Raw genomic sequence first — 22,411 nt, forward strand, 5'->3', positions numbered from 1 at the left:
GCAGTCCAAGGGACTCTCAAGAGCCTTCTCCAACACCATAGTTCAAAAGAGTCAATTCTTTGGCACTCAGCTTTCTTTATAGTCCAACTCTCACATCCATACATGACTACTGGAAAAATCATAGTTTGGACTATATGGACCTCACTAGAGAGACTCAATTGATGTGAGCTGGCAGAGGGAAAAGTCAGCATACTTGAAGACAGATCAACAGAGATTATGCTGTTTGAAGAGCAGGAAAAAACAATAAAGCAAAATGAATAAAACCCCAGAGAAATGTAGGACACCAACTCATGTGTAATAAGAGAAGAGTAAGGAGCAGAAAACATGTTTAAAGAAATAAAGGGACTTCCCTAGTGACCAGTGATTAAGAATCTGCCTGCCAATGCAGGGTACACAGGTTCGATCTGCAAAGATTCTACATGCTGTGGGGCAGCTAGGCCCATGTGCTGCAACTACAGAGACCACGTTCTAGAGCCTGAGAGCCACAAGTACTGAGCCCATGTGCCTAGAGCCCATGCTCTGCAACAAGAGAAGCCACTGCAATGAGAAGCCCGTGCACCACAACTATAGAGTAGCCCCTGCTTTCTGCAACTAGAGAAAGCCCACATATAGCAAAGAAGACCCAGAATAGCCAAAAAAATAAAATCAATCTTTATTGAAATAAAAGAAATAATGGATGAAAACATCCCAAATTTAGTGCAAAACATTAATCTACATATCCAAGGAGCTCAAAGATTTCCAGGTAGGATAAACTGAGATTCATATCCAAAAGTATCATAGTAAAAAAGTTAAAAGCTAAAAACAAACATCTTGAGAGCGATATGAGAAAAATTACTTGTTATGTATGTGAAAGGCACTCAGTTGTGTCTGACTCTTTGCAACCCCATGGACTGTAGCCTGCCAGGCGCTTCTGTCCATGGAATTCTCCAGGCCAAGAATACTGGATTATTCCCTTCTCCAGGGGATCTTCCCAAACCAGGGATTGAACCCAGGTCTCCCACACTGCAAGCAGATTCTTTACCATCTGAGCCACCAAAGGGAACCCGAATAAGATTATCAGCTGACTTCTTTTCAGAAAAAAAGTAGAGGCCAGAAGACAGTGGAATGATATGTTTAAAAGGCTGAAGAAAGAAAGTATAACCAAGAATCTTATAATTATCTTTCAAAAAAACAAACTGAGATAAAGACATTGCCAGATAAATAGTGAGAGAATTTGTTGCTAATAGACCTATGTTAGGTGCTTAGTTGCTTCAGTTGTGTCCAACTCTTTGCAAACTTAACGGCTGTAGCCTGCCAGGCTCCTCTGTCCATAGGATTCTCTAAGCAAGAATACTGAAGTGGGTTGCCATGTCCTCCTCCAGGAAATCTTCCTGACCCAGGGATTGAACACACTCTTATGTCTCCCGCATTGGCAGGCGGGTTCTTTACCACTAGCACCACCTGGGAAGCCCAGACCTACTTTACAAGAAATACTAAAAGAAGTTCTTTATACTAAAATCAGGTGACCAAAGACAGTAGCTGGAATCTACACACACACACACACACACACACACACACACACAACAGACCACTGGTAAAAATAATTATAAAATACGGTATAATTGTGTATTTCATTTTTCTTATCTTAACTGACCTAAATGAGTTTGAGCAAGCTCCGGAAGTTGGTGATGGATGGGGAAACCTGGTGTGCTACAGTCCATGGGGTCGCGAAGAGTCAGACATGACTGAGAGACTGAACTGAACTGACCCAAAAATCAATTGTATAAAACAATATACTTGTTTTGTACAATAACTTGTATTGTTGTGCTTATAGCATATAAAAATGTAAATATATTTGATAATATCAGAACCAAGGAGATGGGTGGGAGCAAAGCTATATTGAATTAACTCAACTCCACAGGAACAAATGAAGAGAATGAGAGATGGTAAATTAGAAAGACATCTTATATTCATGGATTAGAACACTTACTATTAAGATAGCAACATTCCCCAAATTGATCTATAGATTCAATGCAATTCTTGTGCAAATTCCAGCTGTATTCTTTGTAAAAAATGACAAGCTGTTTCTAAAATGTATATGGAAATCCAAAGGACCCAGAATGGTCAAAACAATTTTGAAAAAGAAGAACAAAGTTAGATGACTCACACTTTCTGATTTCAAAACTTACTTCCAAATATTGTGATACTGGCATAAGGATAGACACATAGAATAACAAAATAGAACTGAGAGTCCAGAAGCAACACATTATGGTCAGTTGATTTTTGACAAGGATGCCAAGATAGTTCAATGGGGAAAGAACGATGCTGGGAAAACTGAATATCCACATGCAAAAGAGTGAAATTGGACTTCTTCTCTACTAAAACTAACACAAAATGAATCATAGACTTAAATGAAGGAAGGAAAACTGTAAAAGGTTTTCATCTAGTAGGGCTTCTATAACAGAATGCTGCAGAATGGGTGGCATAAAGAACAGGAATTTATTTTCTCAGAATTCTGGAGGCTAGAAGTCCAAGATCAAGGTATCGGCAGTGCTGGTTTCTGATGAATCCTCTCACCTTGGCTTGCAGACAGCCACCTTCCCTGCTGTGTCTTCATATGGCCTTTTCTCTCTGTGTGGGCACTCCTGATGTCTTCTTTCATAAGTATACCAGTCCCTATTGTATAAGGACCCCACCCTTATGACCTCATTTAACGTGAATTACCTCCTTAAAAGCCTCACTTCTAAATACAGTCACATTGGGGGTGAGGACTTCAACATATGAATTTTATGGGGGAAATTTTGAGTTTATAACAAACATTTAGAGAAAAATATAGGATTAAACCTACCTTACCTTGGGTTAGACAAGGCCCTGTTAGATATGACACCAAAAGTATAAGCAGATAAAGGAAAAATAAATTGGAATTTGTCAACTTAAGAGAAACTTGTGTTTAACAACTGTTGGACTTCAAAGAACCCTTTCAAGAAAGTAAAAAAATACCCACAATATGATAGAAAATATTTGCAAATCATATATCTGGTAAGAAACTTGTATCTAGAGTATGTAAAGAACTCTCACAACTCGACAGCAAAAAGATAACCTAATTTGAGATGGGCCAAGAATTTGAATTGACATTTCTCCAAAGATATTCACATGACCGATAAATACATGAAAAATTGCTGAACGTCATTAGTCACTAGGGAAATGAAGATGCAGACCATAATGAGATAGCATATCACACACCCTCTGGGATGGCTGTAATCAAAAAGACAGAAAATAAATGTTTCTGAAGATATGGAGAAATTGGAACCTTCATATGTTGCTGATGGTAATGTAAAATAGTACAGCCACTTTGTAAAAGAGTCTGGCAACTCTCATAAGGTTAAACAGAGTTACCATATGATCTAGCAGTTTCATTCTTAGGTATATATTTAGGAAAAATGAAAACATGTTCACTCAAAAGCTTGTGCACATGCATGAATGTTCATAGCAGCATTGTTCATAATAGTAAAAAAATAGAAACTACCTAAATGTATATCAACTACTCATTGGATAAATAAAATGTGATATATCTGCACAATTGAATGTTTTTTAGCAATAAAAAGAAATGAAGTACTGATACATGCTTCAACATGGATGAACCTTGAGAACATTATGCTAAGTGAAAGAACTCAGACATAACAAGTCACATATTGTATGATTGCATTTATAAGAATAGTATGGCAAATCTATAGAGATATAAAGTACATGAGTGATTGCTTGGCCGGGGGTGGGTACAGAATGATGGGACAAGTGTTGAAGGGAAATGGGGAGTGACTGCTATGGATATAAGATTTCTTTGGAGGGATGGTGAAACTGTTCTAAAATTGATTATGGTAATGGTTGCAGAACTCTGCAAACCCTAAAAGCCACTGAATTATTTACTTGAAATGGGTGAATTATATGGTATGTGAAGAAGATCTCAATATTATTGTTTTTAAAAATAAGGGAGAGAGAGGCTTAATTTTAGGCAAGTGCAAATCAGTCTGTGGAGTAGACCACTGGGTCAGCCTCATTTCTAGATATTTTAGTATGATTTATGCAGCACTGCCATCTTTGGCTTTACCCAAGCCCTACTTCATTTTACCTGTGTATCTCACCTCTGCACCCTCTTTTCTACAAGCAGTGCCTTGGCTCTATAGAAGGGACAGGAACCAGATGTTATGTATAGTCTTGCTTCAAGAGACAGGTCCTCTCCTGTGGTTAATAGGGTTGTTTAAGATCATTCAATAAATAATTATTGAACATCTACTATTCAAAATATTGTTTAATATCATTCAAATTAGACTGTGAGATACTTTTAGGGGCTATATGAGATGTTTTGGGGGACTACAAATATGAATAAGATTTCTTCAAATTCAGGTAAAGATTTATCTGTGGTACAAAGTAAAACTAAGTTCATAAGAGCAAGAAAGATAAAATTCTGTGAAGCACAGAAGAGGGGAATCAATGAGAACATCACAAGAGGAGACAGCATTTGAACTGGGCCTTGAAAGAACAGTTAGGATTTCAAGATATGGAGAAAGCTGTGTAAACAGAATATCATGAGCAAAAGGAAAAATGGTAGATATATGTATAGTGTATAGGATATGGTATAGTGACTAGTTAGCTGCGACATGAGTCTAAGAGATTGTCAAAACCGGTTTCACACTTACTGCCTTATCTCAATCTATGTTCAAGTACCTTGGCACACAAAGCTGACAAAATAAAGCTATGAAGCTGGTGTCCAATATTACTGCCTCTCTTTTTTTCCTCTCTATCTAAGAGGTTAAGGTGGGTCAATACTGCTACAAGAAAGACCCTTTGCTCCCCATGCTGCCCTGTGCTGTGGTTGCTGTTTTGACAGAGCCATGGATCAGGAGGAGTTTGCAATCTGATGATCTGAATCATATAGTCATTTTTAATTTTAAACTTAGAGTTCTGTGATTTTAAATATTTGTCAATATATCAAAGATTTAAATGCAAAAAAAAAAAGAAACTTAAAGTACTAGAAACATTCATGGGATAAAGCTTTTTAATAAAAGCTTCTGAGAAGAAAAATATACTGTAAGCAAAATGGAAGTTCAAACAAACTAGGAAAAATACTTGCAACACATATGATGGTTAAAAGTCCAATTTCTTTAATATTTATTAATATAGTAATAACAAAAAGATGGGCAATTCAATATAAATTGAAGGATATGAAAATACAAACAGTTCATAGGAAAAGAAATACAGCTGGCTTGTAAAGATAAGACCCACAACCTTACTCAAAATAAAAGAGCTACAAATTAAAGTGCGAGGATATTCTATCTCTGATCCATTGGAGTAGTAAAGATCAAAAACTTTTATTAAAGCCTGTGTTTACAAACGTGTTGGAAATAGGGAGGCAGTGCTGGTTGGTATGTAAACCGTGGAATTTCTTTGCAGAATAACATGGTGATGATTATCAACATTTAATGTACATGTGGTGAAATATTTAGAGAGAGGAGTACCAATGTTTGTAGCTTACTTAGAAATGTATCAAAAATTGGAAGGACTGTTGGATGGATATATACATGATTTAAAAGTATAGTAAAATGTTAATGGTTGAGTCCAGATGGTGTGTAAAATCTACAGGTGCCACTATAAAATTCTTTCCTTTTTTGTTTGAAAATATTCAAAATAAAATGTTGGAAAAATAATATGCATGAATCTGTGATTCAGTAGTTAAGAATTTACCTTGATATACTGGTGCATGTGCACAAAGATATAAACACGCAGATATTCATTGCAGCATTGATAGTTGTGATGAAATATTAGATACAACCCAAATGTCTTTCATTAGGGAACTAGTTATACAAATAGCTTTTCAGTGGAATGCTATGTAGTCATTTTTTAAAAATGAGGCAGATATATTTGTCTCCAAGTTGCATATTAAAAAAGCAAGGTGCAGCATGATGTACTGCTCTTTGCATAATTTTTATATATGCATAATGTATCTCTGAAAGGATACAGAGGAAACTGGTTAAGATTGGTTTCTTCTAGAGAAGAAACTTGGCAGGGTCGGGGTGATGTGATCCTGACTGGGAGAAAAACTTTCACTGTGTAATTGTTGGTATTTCCCTTTATGGCAGGGAGAGGAAAGGAGTTAGTTTTTAAACAAAAATGGATCATGTTGTACACACTTGGAAGCAGTATAGTATCTTGGTTAGGAACTCAGTCTCTGAAATGAAACAAAAGTTGACAGTCAATTGAGTCCTATTTCCACTATGTATTAGTTTCATGACTTCAGGCAAATATTTAACTTCTGTAAGCCTCAGGCAGAAAATAGAGGTAACCACCTCTTAGAGTTGTTGTGAAAATTGAATGTATAATTCATGTAAAATATTTTATTTATAAGCTCTCTTTGTATAGTTCAAATTTAGATTAATTATCATTTTTACCCTCCAAAATATGGTTTTGGGTTCTTAAAATCATAATCTTCACCCACTTCTTATTATTTAGACTCCCTCCAAGCCTTCTTTAAAATGTTTATCTTTCTTTTTCCAGATGCCTAGGTTTATACATTTAAACACAACACCAATTAGTTACCTATAGAATTAGAAGTCTGAGAATTTTCATTAAAACAAATATCAATCAAAATTCTTCCATGTTAAAACAGGCTGGTGTCTCACTTAGTTGAAAACTAGCCTAGGACTGATTTGTGGTATTATTTTTATGTTTTAGAAATCAAAGTGCCTCTTGATTCCTAAGCAGGAGTAGGACTGTTTGGGAGTAAGGGGGTCAGTTAGTCACTATGGCTACCTATAAAACCTGTAGTGATAATTGACTAGCTCTATACCTTTATTCTCTTTTTCCTCAGGACTTCATATTATCCACAGCCTAGATGAAGTTAATTTCATACAGAACCTTGTGTTTTACATTGAAGCTGCATATAAAACTGCTGTAAGTACTCATTTTGGAATGAATTTTAAACGTGGTGTTTTAAATATACTGAACAACCTATTCCTTCTCCTAAGGCTGCCTCTCATAGTGAACCAGTCTATAAGGCTTCTGGCAGAAGTTGCCTTCAGGCTCTTTCGTTACTAAGCTCTGTCATCCTTCTAGTGTTTATGGTTAAATGGGAGCAGAATAGCTAAGGAGTATTATCGATCAGTTAGCTACTTAGAAATAAAGTTTAGTCGTGTGTTTAATATCATCTGTAGACATTGATTCAGTGCTTACTATACAAAAATAATTACTCTTTTTTACAGCTACCATATGATGTAGGTTTTTACTTAAGTTGTTTTTTAATGAGGTCATAATATATTTAACATCTCTCTCAGGAATTACTATTCTTCATTGCATGATGCTCATTGTGTTGAAAATGGCTGTGTCATATATAGTTCAGTGTTTTACTTGTTTAATTGTTTTGGTTTGGTTAGTTGTTTCTTCAGGTGTGAGGGAAGATCTGGAGCCTGTCTCTCCTTATTTACCAGAAGTGAAGTGAAAGTCGCTCAGACATGTCTGACTCTTTGCGACCCCATAGACTGTAGCTCACCAGGCTCCTCTGTCCATGGAATTCTCCAGGCAAGAATACTGGAGTGGGTAGCCATTCCCTTCTCCAGGGAAGGGTAATTCTAATATAGACATATTTGGTGCAAACAGATATTATTTGTTGATAGATTTTTGTTTTCTGATACCATAAACCTGCTGTGATGCAGGGTAAAAAACAGGGTTTTCTGACCTCTATTGCAGCCAAGGTTGCAGCAGTAGAATTAATGATATTTGTGCCTTCTCATACTCTAATCTTTGCTGTACAAACTAGGGTAGAGCTGGGTTTAGGGGCAGATGAGACTCGCTATGAGATAAATATGGCTTACCTTTCTGAAACTTCATCTTTTGACTCAGAGATTTGATATTAAAAGTAACTTAAGGTAAATACCAAAATAAATACAGGTGTATGTGTGCATTTGCAAGCATGTGTCGCTAAGAGTCGGACATGACTGAGCGACTTCACTTTCACTTTTCCCTTTCATGCACTGGAGAAGGAAATGGCAACCCACTCCAGTATTCTTGCCTGGAGAATCCCAGGGACGGTGGAGCCTGGTGGGCTGCCGTCCATGGGGTCGCACAGAGTCGGACACGACTGAAGCGACTTAGCAGCAGCAGCAGCAGCAGTATGCATATGAATATTTCCAAGTTCTGTTCAATAAGAGAGCCTAGAAGCCTGACACCACAGTGGCAATGAGTGCTGGTACTCAGGCCTTGAATGTAACTATCATTCTCTAATAAAAGGAATGAGAATTCCTTGTAAAAGTGGTTGATCCCAGGACTGGGGCAGGGAAAATACAAGATGAGACTGTATTTGAGCAGATTATAATGACAGAAAGTGAGGAAGTGTTTTTAAAAATGGAGCATGTTAAAAGAGCACAGGAGCCAATCTAGAAGAACTCCTAATGGCCAGAGCTGGAACAATTTGAGCAAAATAAATAATGGTAACATTTTATTACAACCCAGAGAATAACCTAAATATCTATAAGTTCATACTGATATAAATAAATAGCTGAGTAAAAATGAGGGAGAAAGCATAGCACTTCCTTAGAGAAGGACTGCAATTAATGAGTGTAGAGGTAATAAAGGAACTAGAAAAATCACCATTGAAACACCACTATAATAATTGTTGCAGGGATAATTCACTGATGGATGCTAAATTCACTGATGGATGGATATTCAAGGAGAAACAAGATATTTGCACAGTCATAAAGTGTATCTCTAAAGATATATATTAATTACAGGCATATCTCATTTCACTGTTTCACTCTTTTGCACTTAGCAGTTACTTGTGATTTTTACAATTTGAAGGTTTGTGACAACCCTATGTCAAGCAAGCCCATTGGTGCAATTTTTTGAACAACATTTGCTCATTTCATGTCTTTGTCACATTCTGGTAATTCTTGAAGTATGTCAAATCCTCCACCAGCAAAAAGATTTTGACTCACCCAAGTCTCAGATAATGGTTGGCATTTTCTAGCAATAAAATATTTTTAAATTAAGGTATGTACATTATTTTTTTATTTTATTTTTTTAATAAATTTATTTATTTTAGTTGGGGGCTAACTACTTTACAATATTGTAGTGGTTTTTGCCATACATTGACATGAATCAGCCATGGGTTTACATGTGTTCCCCATTGTTTTTTTAGACTTAATACTATTGCACACTTAATTGACTACAGTGTAGTGTGAATATAACTTTTATATGTACTGGGAAACCAAAAAGTCATGTGACTTGCTTTAATGCAATATTTGCTTTATCACTGTGGTCTGTAACTGAATCCGCAATATCTCCGAAGGATGCTTGCAATTAGTATAATAATATAATAGGAAAATGGTAACAGTAGAATGGAGAAACTCTGTAGACACTACCTTAACCAAGTGATGAAGGTTAATGTTAAAAGTAATAAGACATCAACATTGTGTACCCCTGATATGATGCACTAAGAAGGAGCATAATGTTTGTAGAATTCTAGTTTGGAGGAGCTGAGGAGCCAGGACAGAGAAGGCAATGGCACCCCACTCCAGTACTCTTGCCTGGAAAATCCCATGGATGGAGGAGCCTGGTAGGCTGCAGTCCATGGGGTCGCTAAGAGTCGGACACGACTGAGCGACTTCACTTTCACTTTTCACTTTCATGCATTGGAGAAGGAAATGGCAACCCACTCCAGTGTTCTTGCCTGGAGAATCCCAGGGACGGGAGAGCCTGGTGGGCTGCCGTCTATGGGGTCGCACAGAGTTGGACACGACTGAAGCGACTTAGCAGCAGCAGCAGCAGTATTCTTGCCAAAAATGCATAACCTCAATCTAATCAAGAGAAGATATCAAGGAAACCCAAACTGGGGGAAATCTATTAAATATATGACCATTAATCTTCAGAAAGTGTCAAGGTATAAAAGACAAGGCTTGAGAAACTGTAACTGGAAGAGATTTAAGGAGGCATGACAAATGCAGCATGGATTCTGGATTGCATCCTGGAATACAGAAAGGCTATCAGTGGGAAAAATGGTGAAATCCTATGAAAGTCCATAATTCGGTTACTAATATTTTACTCATGTAAATTTCACTTTGACAGTTGTACTATGGCTATGTCAAGTGTTAACATTAAGAGAAGCTGAGTGAAAAGTGTATAGGAACTCACTACTATTCTTGAAACTTCTCTGTTAATCTAAAGTTATTTGGAAATGAAAAGTTTTTAAAAGTAATTTTAAATGTTATCTTTGTATTATTGAGGAGCTCTATAGCACTATGGTTAAGAATGTAGGCTTTGGAGAACTTGGACTCTAATTTTAGCCCTGTCATTCATTAATTATGTGACCTTGGGTGAGTCGCTTAACCTCTCTTTGCACCTCAGTTTCGTCATCTATAAAATGTAAGGATTAAGGATGATAATAGTGTAAAGTGCATAAGTAAGTTCTTGGTACATTGTCATTGCCAATAGAGAGTAAAATTAGAATGGATATTTAAGAAAAAATATTTGGATTGATGTTCAGGCTCTGTTTCCCAGACCCACTAGATATCTGCTTTGATGAAAAATTTTGATAAGCACCTCTTTAGATGAACTAAGTTACAGTTCTTAGCCATCAAGTTATCTTCTAACTTCTTGGAGTCCCCAATAGAATTGAAAGCTACTGGGGAAATAGTTATAGGGGGAACTCAACTCCTTGGCCTCTCCTTAATAAGCATTATAGGCTAACGTATGTATGGCAAGTTAGCTAATATTTATGCCTTTTATTCAAGGGTTGTATATCTAGTAAGCATTTAGTAGTGGTGACTTGCTAATGGTGTGTTGGTTATTTTATGCCAGGACTTCGGGATATGGGAACGTGGAGACAAGACCAATCAAGGAATCTCAGAATTGAATGCCAGTTCAGTTGGAATGGCAAAGGTAATTTTCTTCACTCTGCTTTTACCAAGTGTGGGATAAGTCTCATACACTTTTGCCATAAATAAAGTCTTATCATGAACGTGGACCATCATCAAATTAATTGATCTTTTAAACCATAGGCAGTGCCGAGAGTCTTCCATATAATTATGGGCATGTAAGTAAAGACTTCTTTCAAAAGCTCTAGATTTGTATGTACAACTGCTTTTGTAGCATATCTCTATTTACATATCCCCCAAGGACCTCAGAAAACATGTTTTAAACTAAAAAATCATCTCTACCACAACAAAAACAAACAAAATGAGGCTTATTTTCCCTTCCATACACCAAGTTGACAAAGCTTGATATCAGGAAACCATCTCTCAATTCTCCACCCCACTCACTCTCCTGCATCCCCTATACTGTTATCTTCATCATCATTATTATCTTCCACTTGGCTTTATCTTTTCCTTCCTGCTGCTACTGCCTTAATTTCAGCTTTTATCTCTGAAAGCAGTAAGAAGGCATAAAACTGGATAGCAGGAATAGGATCAAACATATCCATTATAATGATAAATACACATGACTTAATTTGTTTCTCCTACCTAAAAGCAAAGACACAGGTTGATTTAACAAACAAAGAAAGAAAATTCAGTCTATACCTATACCACTTCTAAGAGCTCTAAGACAGCAAATTGCCACAGAAAGATTTAAATCAGAAAGATGGACAAAGTCTGGCCAAAATAAATAAAAAAGAGTACAGGTGACTATGAATTCAAATGAAGTACAATTTAAAGCCAAAAGTATTATATGGAACAAAGGGGATAAAGGGGTCAAGATAGAATGAGAAAGTCTGGCCTGGAATGTAGTTTCAATTAATACAGAACAAAATGTATTAAAAATACAAGGCAAAATAGAAACAGTTATAAGGGGACAGCTTAACACTGAGAGGCAATGACAGATAAAATAAAACCAAAAATAAGATTACAGAAAATTTAAAATATATAATTAATATGGTTTAATAAATTTGTATGTAATTTTGTCCCTATGAGATATGCATTCCCTGGGTAAATGTTTTTCTTTTTAATGTATTTTTGATTACCAAAATGATACAGATATTGAGCTTATTTTTTAAAATTAAATCATACTCTAATTTACATCTATGAAACCTGATTTTTTAAATACAGTTCAGTTCAGTTCAGTAGCTCAGTCGTGTCTGACTCTTTGCGACCCCATGAATCGCAACACGCCAGGCCTCCCTGTCCATCACCAGCTCCCAGAGTCTACCCAAACCTGTGTCCATCGAGTTGGTGATGCCACCCAGTCATCTTATCCTCTGTCGTCCCCTTCTCCTCCTGCCCTCAATCCTTCCTAGCATTGGGGTCTTTTCCAATGAATCAACTCTTCGCATGAGGTGCCCAAAGTATTGGAGTTTCAGCTTCAACATCAGTCCTTCCAATGAACACCCAGGACTCATCTCCTTTAGGATGGACTGGTTGGATCTCCTTGCAGTCCAAGGGACTCTCAAGAGTCTTCTCCAACACCAAAGTTCAAAAACAGCAGCCTCAAATTTTACTGAACAACATAACCAAACATCTTCTTTCATACAGATAATCTAATTCAATGTTTTCAGTTGCCACACAAACTTAATAATTACTCTATTGATGATAATGCTTTAGTGAGGATCTTTGTACATACATCCTGGTGAACCTGCACGAATATTTTTATAGGATAGAGTCCTAAAAGTGAAACCATTGGGTTAAGGGATGTACACTTTAAAACTGCCCTCCAAAACAATTTCCACCAGTTTACATTTTCCCTATTCATGTATGGTGGATATGGGCTTCCCTGGTAGCTTAGAGAGTAAAGCATCTGCCTGCAATGTGGGAGACCTGGGTTCGATCCCTGGATGGGAAACATCACCTGGAGAAGGAAATGGCAACCCACTCCAGTAATCTTGCCTGGAAAATTCCGTGGATGGAGGAGCCTGGTAGGCTACAGTCCACGGGATCACAAAGAATGAGCAACTTCATGTGATGGATATATGCCATCATGTGCCATCTGTATCATTTTCCTCAAACCCTCACTAACTCTGAATATTATCAATATTTCTGAGTAATTTGATTTAAAATTTTTTAACCACTGAAACATTTTTCTACATTTTATTTTGAAATCATTTCAGACTTTGGGAAACTTGTAAGGACTGTGCAAAGAATTCCCATATATCCTTCATTCAAGTTCCCTACTTGTTAACATTTGTTTGTTCTTTCTGTTTACACATGCACATTATTTTTTCCTGAACCAGTTGAGAGTAAATTGCAGACATGATGCTTCATGCCTCCTAAATATTTCAGTATAAATTTCCTCAAAGACTGTCCCATCACCATGGTACAATCATCAAAATCAGGAAATGAACACTGGCATCATACTACCACGTAATCCAAAAATCCCATTCAAATTCCTTTAATTGTTCCAATAATATCATTTATAGCCAAAATCAAAAACAAACAAAAACCCTTATGATTCAGAATCCAATCCAGGATAGCATATTACATTTAGTTGTAATGTCTCTTTGGATTTCTTTAACTTGGAATAATACTTCAGACTTGACTTACCTTTTATGATCTTGGCATTTTTAAAGATTATAGACCAGTTGTTTTATAGGATGTCCTTCAGTTTGATTTGTGTGATATTTCCTCATGATTTGATTCAAGCTATGCATTTTGACAATAATACCACAGAGATAATGATGTGTCCTGAGCACATCATCAGGAAGTACAGCTGTGGATTTATCTCATTACTGTTTATGTTAAGTTTGATGACCTCATTAAGGTGGTATCTGCCAGATTTCTCTGCTGTAAATTTGCTATTTTTCCCCTTGTAATTGTTAAGTATTTTGTTCCTGGATGATATCTGCACAACCCATTAGGTGTCAGTTAGACATGATTTCTCCAAGGAAGCTTTCCAAAATTACCTATATCCCAAAGATTAAGTCAGTTCTGTCTCATAATTGAGGAGCTATAAAAAACCAATAAATATTTGAAAGAATATTCAACCTTGTTAGCAAATTAATTGACTCACCATTTTTCTATCAAATTAGGAAAAATTTCAAAGGTAATACTTGATTTGCATTAAAGAAGTGAGTACACAGCTGGTGTTAGTTATATTGGTACAAACTGCATGGAAGGGAATGTAGCATTATGTCTTAAAAATTGTTTATACCCTTTGACCCAGTGATTCTATTACAGGGAATTAATGCTTAAATGATAATTCATTCTACTCTGTTTTTATCAGTTTAACTTTTTTAGGTTCCACACTTAAGTGATATAATATTTGCCTGACATCTCATTTAGCATAAAGCCCTCAAGGTACATCCAAGTTGTCATAAATGGTAGGATTTCCTTCTTCCTTATGGCTGAATGATAATCCACTACACACACACACAGGCAGGTAGGTGCACACACATATACTTCACATCTTCTTTATCCATTCGTCTGTTGATGGACACAAATCATTTCTGTACATCGTCAGTGATGCTGCAGTAAACATAGGAGTGCATATATTTCGATATCCTGTTTTTATTTCCCTTGGATATATACCCAACAGAGAAATTACTGGATCATATGGGAGTTCTATTTTTTATTTTTTGAGTAACCTCCATAGTTATTATTCTCCATAGTTGCTGAAACAACTTGCATTTCCATCAAATGTGTACAAGGCTCTCTTTTATCCACATCTTCACCAATACTTATCTTTTTGATGATAACCATTCTGAAAGATGTGAGGGGATATTGCATTGTGGTTTTGACTTGTATTTCCATTTTGATTGGTGATGTTGAGCATCTTTTCATGTTCCTGCTGGCCATTTCTATGTTCTCTTAGGAAAAACTGTGTAGTCAATTCCTTTGCCCATTTTTAACTGAATTATTTGTTTTTATGTTATTGAATTGTATGAGTTCTTTATATATTTTTGATATAAACTTCTTATCAGATATGTTTCACAAAAAGTCTCTCCCATGCTGTGGGCTGCCTTATATCTTTTTTTTTCCTTTTCTTTTTTTTAATTTATTTTTTTATTGAAGGATAATTACAGAATTTTCTTGTTTTCTGTCAAACCTCAACATGAATCAGCCACAGGTATACGTATATCCCCTATCTTTTGAACCTCCCTCCCATCTCCCACCCCATCCCACCCCTCTAGATTGATACAGAGCCCCTGTTTGAGTTTCCTGAGCCATACAGCAAATTCCCTGTTGGATATCTATTTTACATATAGTAATGTAAGTTTCCATGTTACTCTTTCCATACATCTCACCCTTTCCTCCCCTCTCCCCATGTCTGTAAGTCTGTTCTCTATGTCTCTTTCTCCACTGCTGCCCTGGAAATAAATTCTTCAGTACCATTTTTCTAGATTCCATATACATGCATTAGAATATGGTATTTATCTTTCTCTTTCTGACTCACTTCACTCTGTATAATAGGTTCTAGGTTCATCCACCTCATCAGAACTGACTCAAGTGCATTTCTTTTTATGGCTGAGTAATATTCCATTGTGTATATATACCACTACTTCTTTATCCATTCATCTGTCAATGGACATCTAGGTTGCTTCAATGTGCTAGCTATTGTAAATAGTGCTGCAATGAACAATAAGATACATGTGTCTTTTTCAGTTTTGGTTTCCTCAGGGTATATACCTAGGAGTGGGATTGCTGGGTCATATGGTAGTTTTATCCCTAGTTTTTTTTAAAGGAATCTCCATACCATCTTCCATAGTGGCTGTATCAATTTACATTCCCACCAAGAGTGCAAGAGTGTTCCATTTTCTCCACACCTTCTCCAGCATTTGTTGTTTGTAGAATTTGTGATGATGGACATTCTGACCAGTGTGAGGTGATAGCTCATTGTGGTTTTGATTTGCATTTCTCTAATAATTAGTGATGTTGAGCATCTTTTCATGTGTTTGTTAGCCATTTGTATGTCTTCTTTGGGGAAATGTCTGTTTAGGTCTTTTTCCCACTTTTTGATTGGGCTGTTTGTTTTTCTGGCATTGAGTTGTATGAACTGCTTGTATATTTTGGAAATTAATCCTTTGTCAGTTGTTTCATTTGCTATTATTTTCTCCCATTCTGAGGGTTGTCTTTTTACCCTGCTTACAGTTTCCTTTACTATGCAAAGGCTTTTAACTTTAGTCAGGTCCCACTTGTTTATTTTTGTTTTTATTTCCATTACTCTAGGAAGTGGGTCATAGAGAATCTTGCTTTGATTTATGTCATTGAGGTCTCTGCCTATGTTTTCCTCTAAGAGTTTTATAGTTTCTGGTCTTACATTTAGGTCTTTAATCCATTTTGAGTTTATCTTTGTGTATGATGTTAGGAAGTGTTCTAATTTCATTCTTTTACATGTAGCTGTACAGTTTTCCCAGCACCATTTATTGAAGAGGCTGTCTCTGCCGCACTGTATATTCTTGAAACCTTTGTCAACAATAAGTTACTCATAGGTGCATGGGTTTATTTTTGGGCTTTCTATCTTGTTCCATTGGTCTATGTTTCTGTTTTTGTGCCAGTACCATACTGTCTTGATGACGGTAGCTTTGTAGTATAATCTGAAGTCGGGAAGGTTGATTCCTCCAGTTCCATTCTTCTTTCTCAAGACTGCTTTGGCTATTCAGGGTCTTTTGTGTTTCCATATGAATTGTGAAATTTTTTGTTCTAGTTCTGTGAAAAATGCCATTGGTAATTTGATAGGGATCGCATTGAATCTGTAGATTGCATTTGGTAGTATAGTCATTTTCACAATATTGATTCTTCCTACCCAGGAACATGGAATATCTTTCTAGCTATTTATGTCATCTTTGACTTCTTTCATTAGTTTCTTATAATTTTCTGTGTACATTTCGTCTCGTTAGGCAAGTGTATTCCTAGATATTTAATTCTTTTTGTTGCAGTGGTGAATGGGATTGATTCCTTAATTTCTCTTTCTGATTTTTCATTGTTAGCATATAGAAATGCAAGTGATTTCTGTGTATTGATCTTGTATCCTGCAACTTTGCTAAATTCACTGATTAGCTCTACAAATTTTCTGATATTATCTTTAGGGTTTTCTATGTACAGTATCATGTCATCTGCAAACAGTGAGAGCTTTACTTCTTCTTTTTTGATCTGGATTCCTTACATTTCTTTTTCTTCTCTGATTGCTGTAGCTAGGACTTCAAGAGCTATGTTGAATAATAATGGTGAAAATGGACAACCTTGTCTTGTTCCTGATATTAGGGAGAATGCTTTCAGTTTTTCACCATTGAAAATAATGTTTGCTGTAGGCTTAGCATATATGGCCTTTACTATGTTGAGGTAGGTTCCTTCTATGCCTATTTTTTGAAGAGTTTAACTCATAAATGGGTGCTGAATTTGTCAAAGGCTTTTTTCTGCATCTACTGAGATTATCATATGGTTTTTATCTTTCAATTTGTTAATATAGTGTATCACATTGATTGATTTGCCTATATTGAAAAATCCTTGAATTCCTGGAATAAACCCAACTTGATCATGGTGTATGAGCTTGTTGATGTGTTACTGAATTATGTTTGCTAAAATTTTGTTGAGGATTTTTGCATCAATGTTCATCAGTGACACTGGCCTATAATTTTCTTTTTTTGTGCTGTCTTTGTCTGGTTTTGGTATCAGGGTGATGGTGGCCTCGTAGAATGAGTTTGGAATTGTCCCTTCCACTACAATTGCACTCATCTCACATGCTAGTACAGTAATGCTCAAAATTCTCCAAGCCAGGCTTTAGCAATACATGAACTGTGAACTTCCAGATGTTCAAGCTGGTTTTAGAAAAGGCAGAGGAACTAGAGATCAAATTGCCAACATCTGCTGGATCATCAAAAAAGCAAGAGAGTTCCAGAAAAATATCTATTTCTGCTTTATTGACTATGCCAAAGCCTTTGACTGTGTGGATCACAATAAACAGTGGAAAATTCTACAAGAGATGGGAATACCAGACCACCTGACCTGCCTCTTGAGAAACCTGTATACAGGTCAAGAAGCAACAGTTAGAATTGGACATGGAACAACAGACTGGTTCCAAATAGGAAAAAGAGTACGTCAAGGCTGTATATTGTCACCCTGCTTATTTAACTTATATGCAGAGTACATCATGAGAAATGCTTGGCTGGATGAAGCACAAGCTGGAATCAAGACTGCTGGGAGAAATATCAATAACCTCAGATGTGCAGATGACACTACCCTTATGGCAGAAAGTGAAGAAGAACTAAAGATCCTCTTGATGAAAGTGAAATAGGACAGTGAAAAAGTTGGCTTAAAGCTCAACATTCAGAAAACTAAGATCATGGTATCCGGTCCCATCACTTCATGGCAGATAGTTGGGGAAACAGTGGAAACAGTGGCTGACTTTATTTTTGGGGGCTCCAAAATCACTGCAGATGGTGATTGCAGCCATGAAATTAAAAGACACTTACTCCTTGGAAGGAAAGTTATGAGCAACCTGGACAGCGTATTTAAAAGCAGAGACATTACTTTGCCAACAAACGTCTGTCTAGTCAAGGCTATGGTTTTTCCAGTGGTCATGTATGGATGTGAGAGTTGGACTATAAAAAAAGCTGAGTGCTGAAGAATTGATGCCTTTGAACTGTGGTGTTGGAGAAGACTCTTGAGAGTCCCTTGGACTGCAAGGAGATCTAACCAGTCCATTCTAAAAGAGATCAGTCCTGGGTGTTCATTGGAAGGACTGATGTTGAAGCTGAAACTCTAATACTTTGGCCACCTGATAGGAAGAGCTGACTCATTTGAAAAGACCCTGAAGCTGGGAAAAATTGAGGGCAGGAGGAGAAGGGGACAACAGGATGAGATTGTTGGATGGCATCACTGACTCAATGGACATGAATTTGGGTGAACACCAGGAGTTAGTGATGGACTGGGCGGCCTGGCATGCTACGATTCATGGGATCACAAAGTCGGACATGACTGAGTAACTGAACTGAACTGAACTGCAATTTTCTGAAAGAGTTTTAGAAGAATAGGCATTAGCTCTTCTCTAAATGTTGGATAGAATTCTCCTTTGAAGCCATCTTGTCCTAGGATTTTGTTTTTTGGAAGATTTTTGATCACAGCTTCAATTTCAGTGCTTGTAATTGGGTTGTCCATAATTTCTATTTCATCCTGGTTCAGTCTTGGAAGATTGAACTTTTCTAAGAATCTGTCCATTTCTTCCAGGTTATCCATTTTGTTGCCATATAGTTGTTCATAATAGTCTCTGATAATCCTTTATAATTCTGCATTGTCTGTTGTAACCTCTCCTTTTTCATTTCTAATTTTGTTAATTTGATTCTTCTCTCATTTTTTCTTGATGAGTCTGGCTAAAGGCTTGTCAATTTTGTTTATCTTCTCAAAGAACCAGCTTTTAGTTGTATTAATCTTTACTATTCTTTCTTTCATTTCTTTTTCATTTATTTCTGCTCAGATCTTTATGATTTCTTTCCTTGTACTAATTTGGGGGTGGGGGGGTTGTTCTTCTTTTTCCAGTTGCTTTAGGTGTAAAGTTAGGGTATCTGTTCAGTGTTTTTCTTGTTTCTTTAGGTAGGGTTGTATTGCTATAAACTTCCCTCTTAGAACTGTTTTTGGTGCATCCCATAGGTTTTAAGTTGTTGTGTTTTCATTGTTGTTTGTTTCTAGAAATTTTTAATTTCCCTCTTGATTTCTTCAGTAACCTGTTGGTTATTTAGAAACATGTTGTTTAATCTCCATGTGTTTGTGTTTCTTACAGTTTTTTTCTTGTAATTGATATCTAGTCTCATACCGTTGTGGTCAGAGAAGATGCTTGATATGATTTCAGTTTTCTTAAATTTATTGAACTTTGGTTTGTGACCCAAAATGTTGTCTATCCTCGTTAACGTCCCACGTGCACTTGAGAAGAAGGTGTATTCTTCTGCATTTGGATGGAATGTCCTGAAGATATCAATGAGATCCATCTCATCTAATGTATCAATTAAGACTTGTGTTTCCTTATTAATTTTCTGTTTGATGAACTGTCCATTGGTGTGAGTGGGGTGTTAAAGTCTCCTACTATTATTGTGTTACTGTCAATTTCTCCTTTTATGTCTGTTACCGTTTGTCTTGTGTATTGAGGTGCTCCTATGTTCGGTGAATAGATATTTACAATTGTTATGTCTTCCTCTTGGATTGATCCCTTAATCATTATGTAGTGTCCTTCCTTATCTCTTGTAATCTTCTTTATTTTAAGGTCTATTTTGTCTGATGTGATGATTGCTACTCCAGGTTTCTTTTGCTTCCAATTTGCATGCATATTTTTCCATCCTCTTGCTTTCAGTCTATATGTGTCTTAGGTCTGAAGTGGGTTTCTTGTATACAGCATATTTATGGGTCTTGTTTTTGTATCCATTCAGCCAGTCTGTGTCTTTTGGTTGGAGCATTTAATCCATTTACATTTAAAGTAATTATTGATATATATGTTCCTATTGCCATTTTCTTTATTGTTTGGGATTGATTTTGTAGATCTTTTTCCTTCTCTTGTATTTCTTGACTATATAAGTCCCTTTAACATTTGTTGTAAAGCTGGTTTGGTGGTACTGGATTCTCTTAATTTTTGCCTGTCTGAAAAGCTTTTTATTTCTCATGAATTTTGAATGAGATCCTTGCCAGGTACTATAATCTTGGTTGTATATGTTTCCCTTTCAGTACTTTAAATATATCCTGCCATTCCCTTCTGGCCTGCAGAATTTCTGCCGAAATATCAACTGTTAAGTATATGGGGGTTCCCTTGTATGTTACTTGTTGCTTCTCCCTTGCTGCTTTTAATATTCTTTCTTTGTGTTTAGTCTTTGTTAGTTTGATTAGTATGTGTCTTGGCGTGTTTCTCTTTGGGTTTATCCTGTATGGGACTCATTGTGTCTCTTGGACTTGATTGACTATTTCCTTTTCCATGTTGGGGAAATGTTCAAATATAATCTCTTCAAAGTTAAAAAATAGATAAATAAACTAATTTAAAATTAAAAAAAAACTTTCTCATACCCTTTCTTTTTCTCTTCTTCTGGGACCCATATAATTTGAATGTTGGTGTGTTTGATATTGTCCCAGAGGTCTCTGAGACTATTCTCAGTTCTTTTCATTCTTTTTACTTTATTCTGCTCTTCAGAAGTTATTTCCACCATTTTATCTTCCAGCTCACTGATTCGTTCTTCTGCTTCAGATATTCTGCTGTTGGTTTCTTCTAGAATGTTTTTTATTTCAGTAATTCTATTGTTTGTCTCTGCATTTTTATCCTTTAATTCTTCTAGGTCTTTGTTAATTGATTTTTGCATTTTCTCCATTTTCTTTTCAAGGTTTTTGATCATCTTTACTATCATTATTCTGAATTCTTTTTCAGGTAGTTTGCCTATTTCCTCTTCATTTATTTGGACTTCTGTGTTTCTGGTTTGTTCCTTCATTTGTGTAGTATTTATCTGCCTTCTCATTTTTTTAAACTTATTGTGTTTGAGGTCTCCTTTTCTCAGCCTTCAAGGTTAAATTCTTTCTTCCTTTTGGTTTCTACCCTCCCAAGGTTGGTACAGTAGTTTGTGTAAGCTTCAATTAGGGTGAGATTTGTGCTGAGTTTCTGTTTGTTTGTTTGTTTTCCTCTGATGGGCAAGGCTAAGTGAAGTGGTAATCCTGTCTCCTGATGATTGAGTTTGTATTTTTGTTTAGTGTGGTGTAGATGAGGCGTCCTGCACAGGGTGCTACTGGTGGTTGGGTGTTGCAGGGTCTTGTATTCAAGGGGTTTCCTTTGTGTGAGTTCTCACTATTTTATACTCCCTAGGGTTAGTTCTCTGGTTGTCTAAGGTCTTGGAGTCAGTACTCCCACTCCAAAGGCTCAGGGCTTGATATCTCTCCAAAGACCAGTCTAGGTCCACTATACCAACAGGAATTTCACCCAAAATGAAAGGGCCTTTACTTGAGTTCCAAAAGCCGATGCACAAGAACACAACAAAGATCTCTGACTCAGCGAAAACTCAGTATCGCCTGCCACGTGGACAGACCTCCTTGGATTGCAACAGATGACTAGAGGGTCTGTCTTTAGCAGTTCTTTTTCATCTTTTTGATTGTTTCTTTTGTTGTGTAGAAGCTTTTTAGTTTGATGTAGTCCCTTGTATTGATTTTTGCTTTTGTTGCTTATAATTTTGGTGTCATATCTAAAAAAATCACTGCCAAGACCAATGTGAAAGAGTTTTGTGATATCAGGTCTTATATTAATCCATTTTGAGTTTATTTGTGTGTGTGGTGTAAGATAGGGGTCCAATTGCATTGTTCTGTGTGTGATTATCCAATTTTCTCAAAACCATTTGTTGAAGAGACTATCCTTTTCTCATTGAGTGTTCCTGGTTCCCTTATAAAATATTAACTGACTGTAAATACAGAGATTTATTTCTGGGCTCTCTATTCTGTTTTATCAGTTTGTGTGTCTACTTTAATGCCTGTATCATACTGTTTTAATTACTATAGCTTGGTAGCATGGTTTG

At 36.4% G+C, this 22,411-nt stretch overlaps 1 protein-coding gene across 18 annotated transcripts in view; it reads left to right on the forward strand.

Annotated features, from left to right (window-relative positions):
* Window positions 1–22,411, forward strand: part of PHKA1 (phosphorylase kinase regulatory subunit alpha 1) — a 164,507-nt gene that overhangs the window by 14,340 nt on the left and 127,756 nt on the right. For all 18 annotated transcript variants that reach the window (XM_081566944.1, XM_081566933.1, XM_081566941.1 and 15 more), the window contains exons 5-6: window positions 6,842–6,924; window positions 10,822–10,902. In XM_081566944.1, the coding sequence (XP_081423070.1) occupies window positions 6,842–6,924; window positions 10,822–10,902 (164 nt within the window). The remainder of the gene's footprint in view (window positions 1–6,841; window positions 6,925–10,821; window positions 10,903–22,411) is intronic.

This window comes from Giraffa tippelskirchi, chromosome X (genome assembly GCF_054371585.1).
Source record: "Giraffa tippelskirchi isolate mGirTip1 chromosome X, T2T-mGirTip1v1.2.pri, whole genome shotgun sequence".
In the NCBI taxonomy this organism is placed as follows: Eukaryota; Metazoa; Chordata; class Mammalia; order Artiodactyla; family Giraffidae; genus Giraffa; species Giraffa tippelskirchi.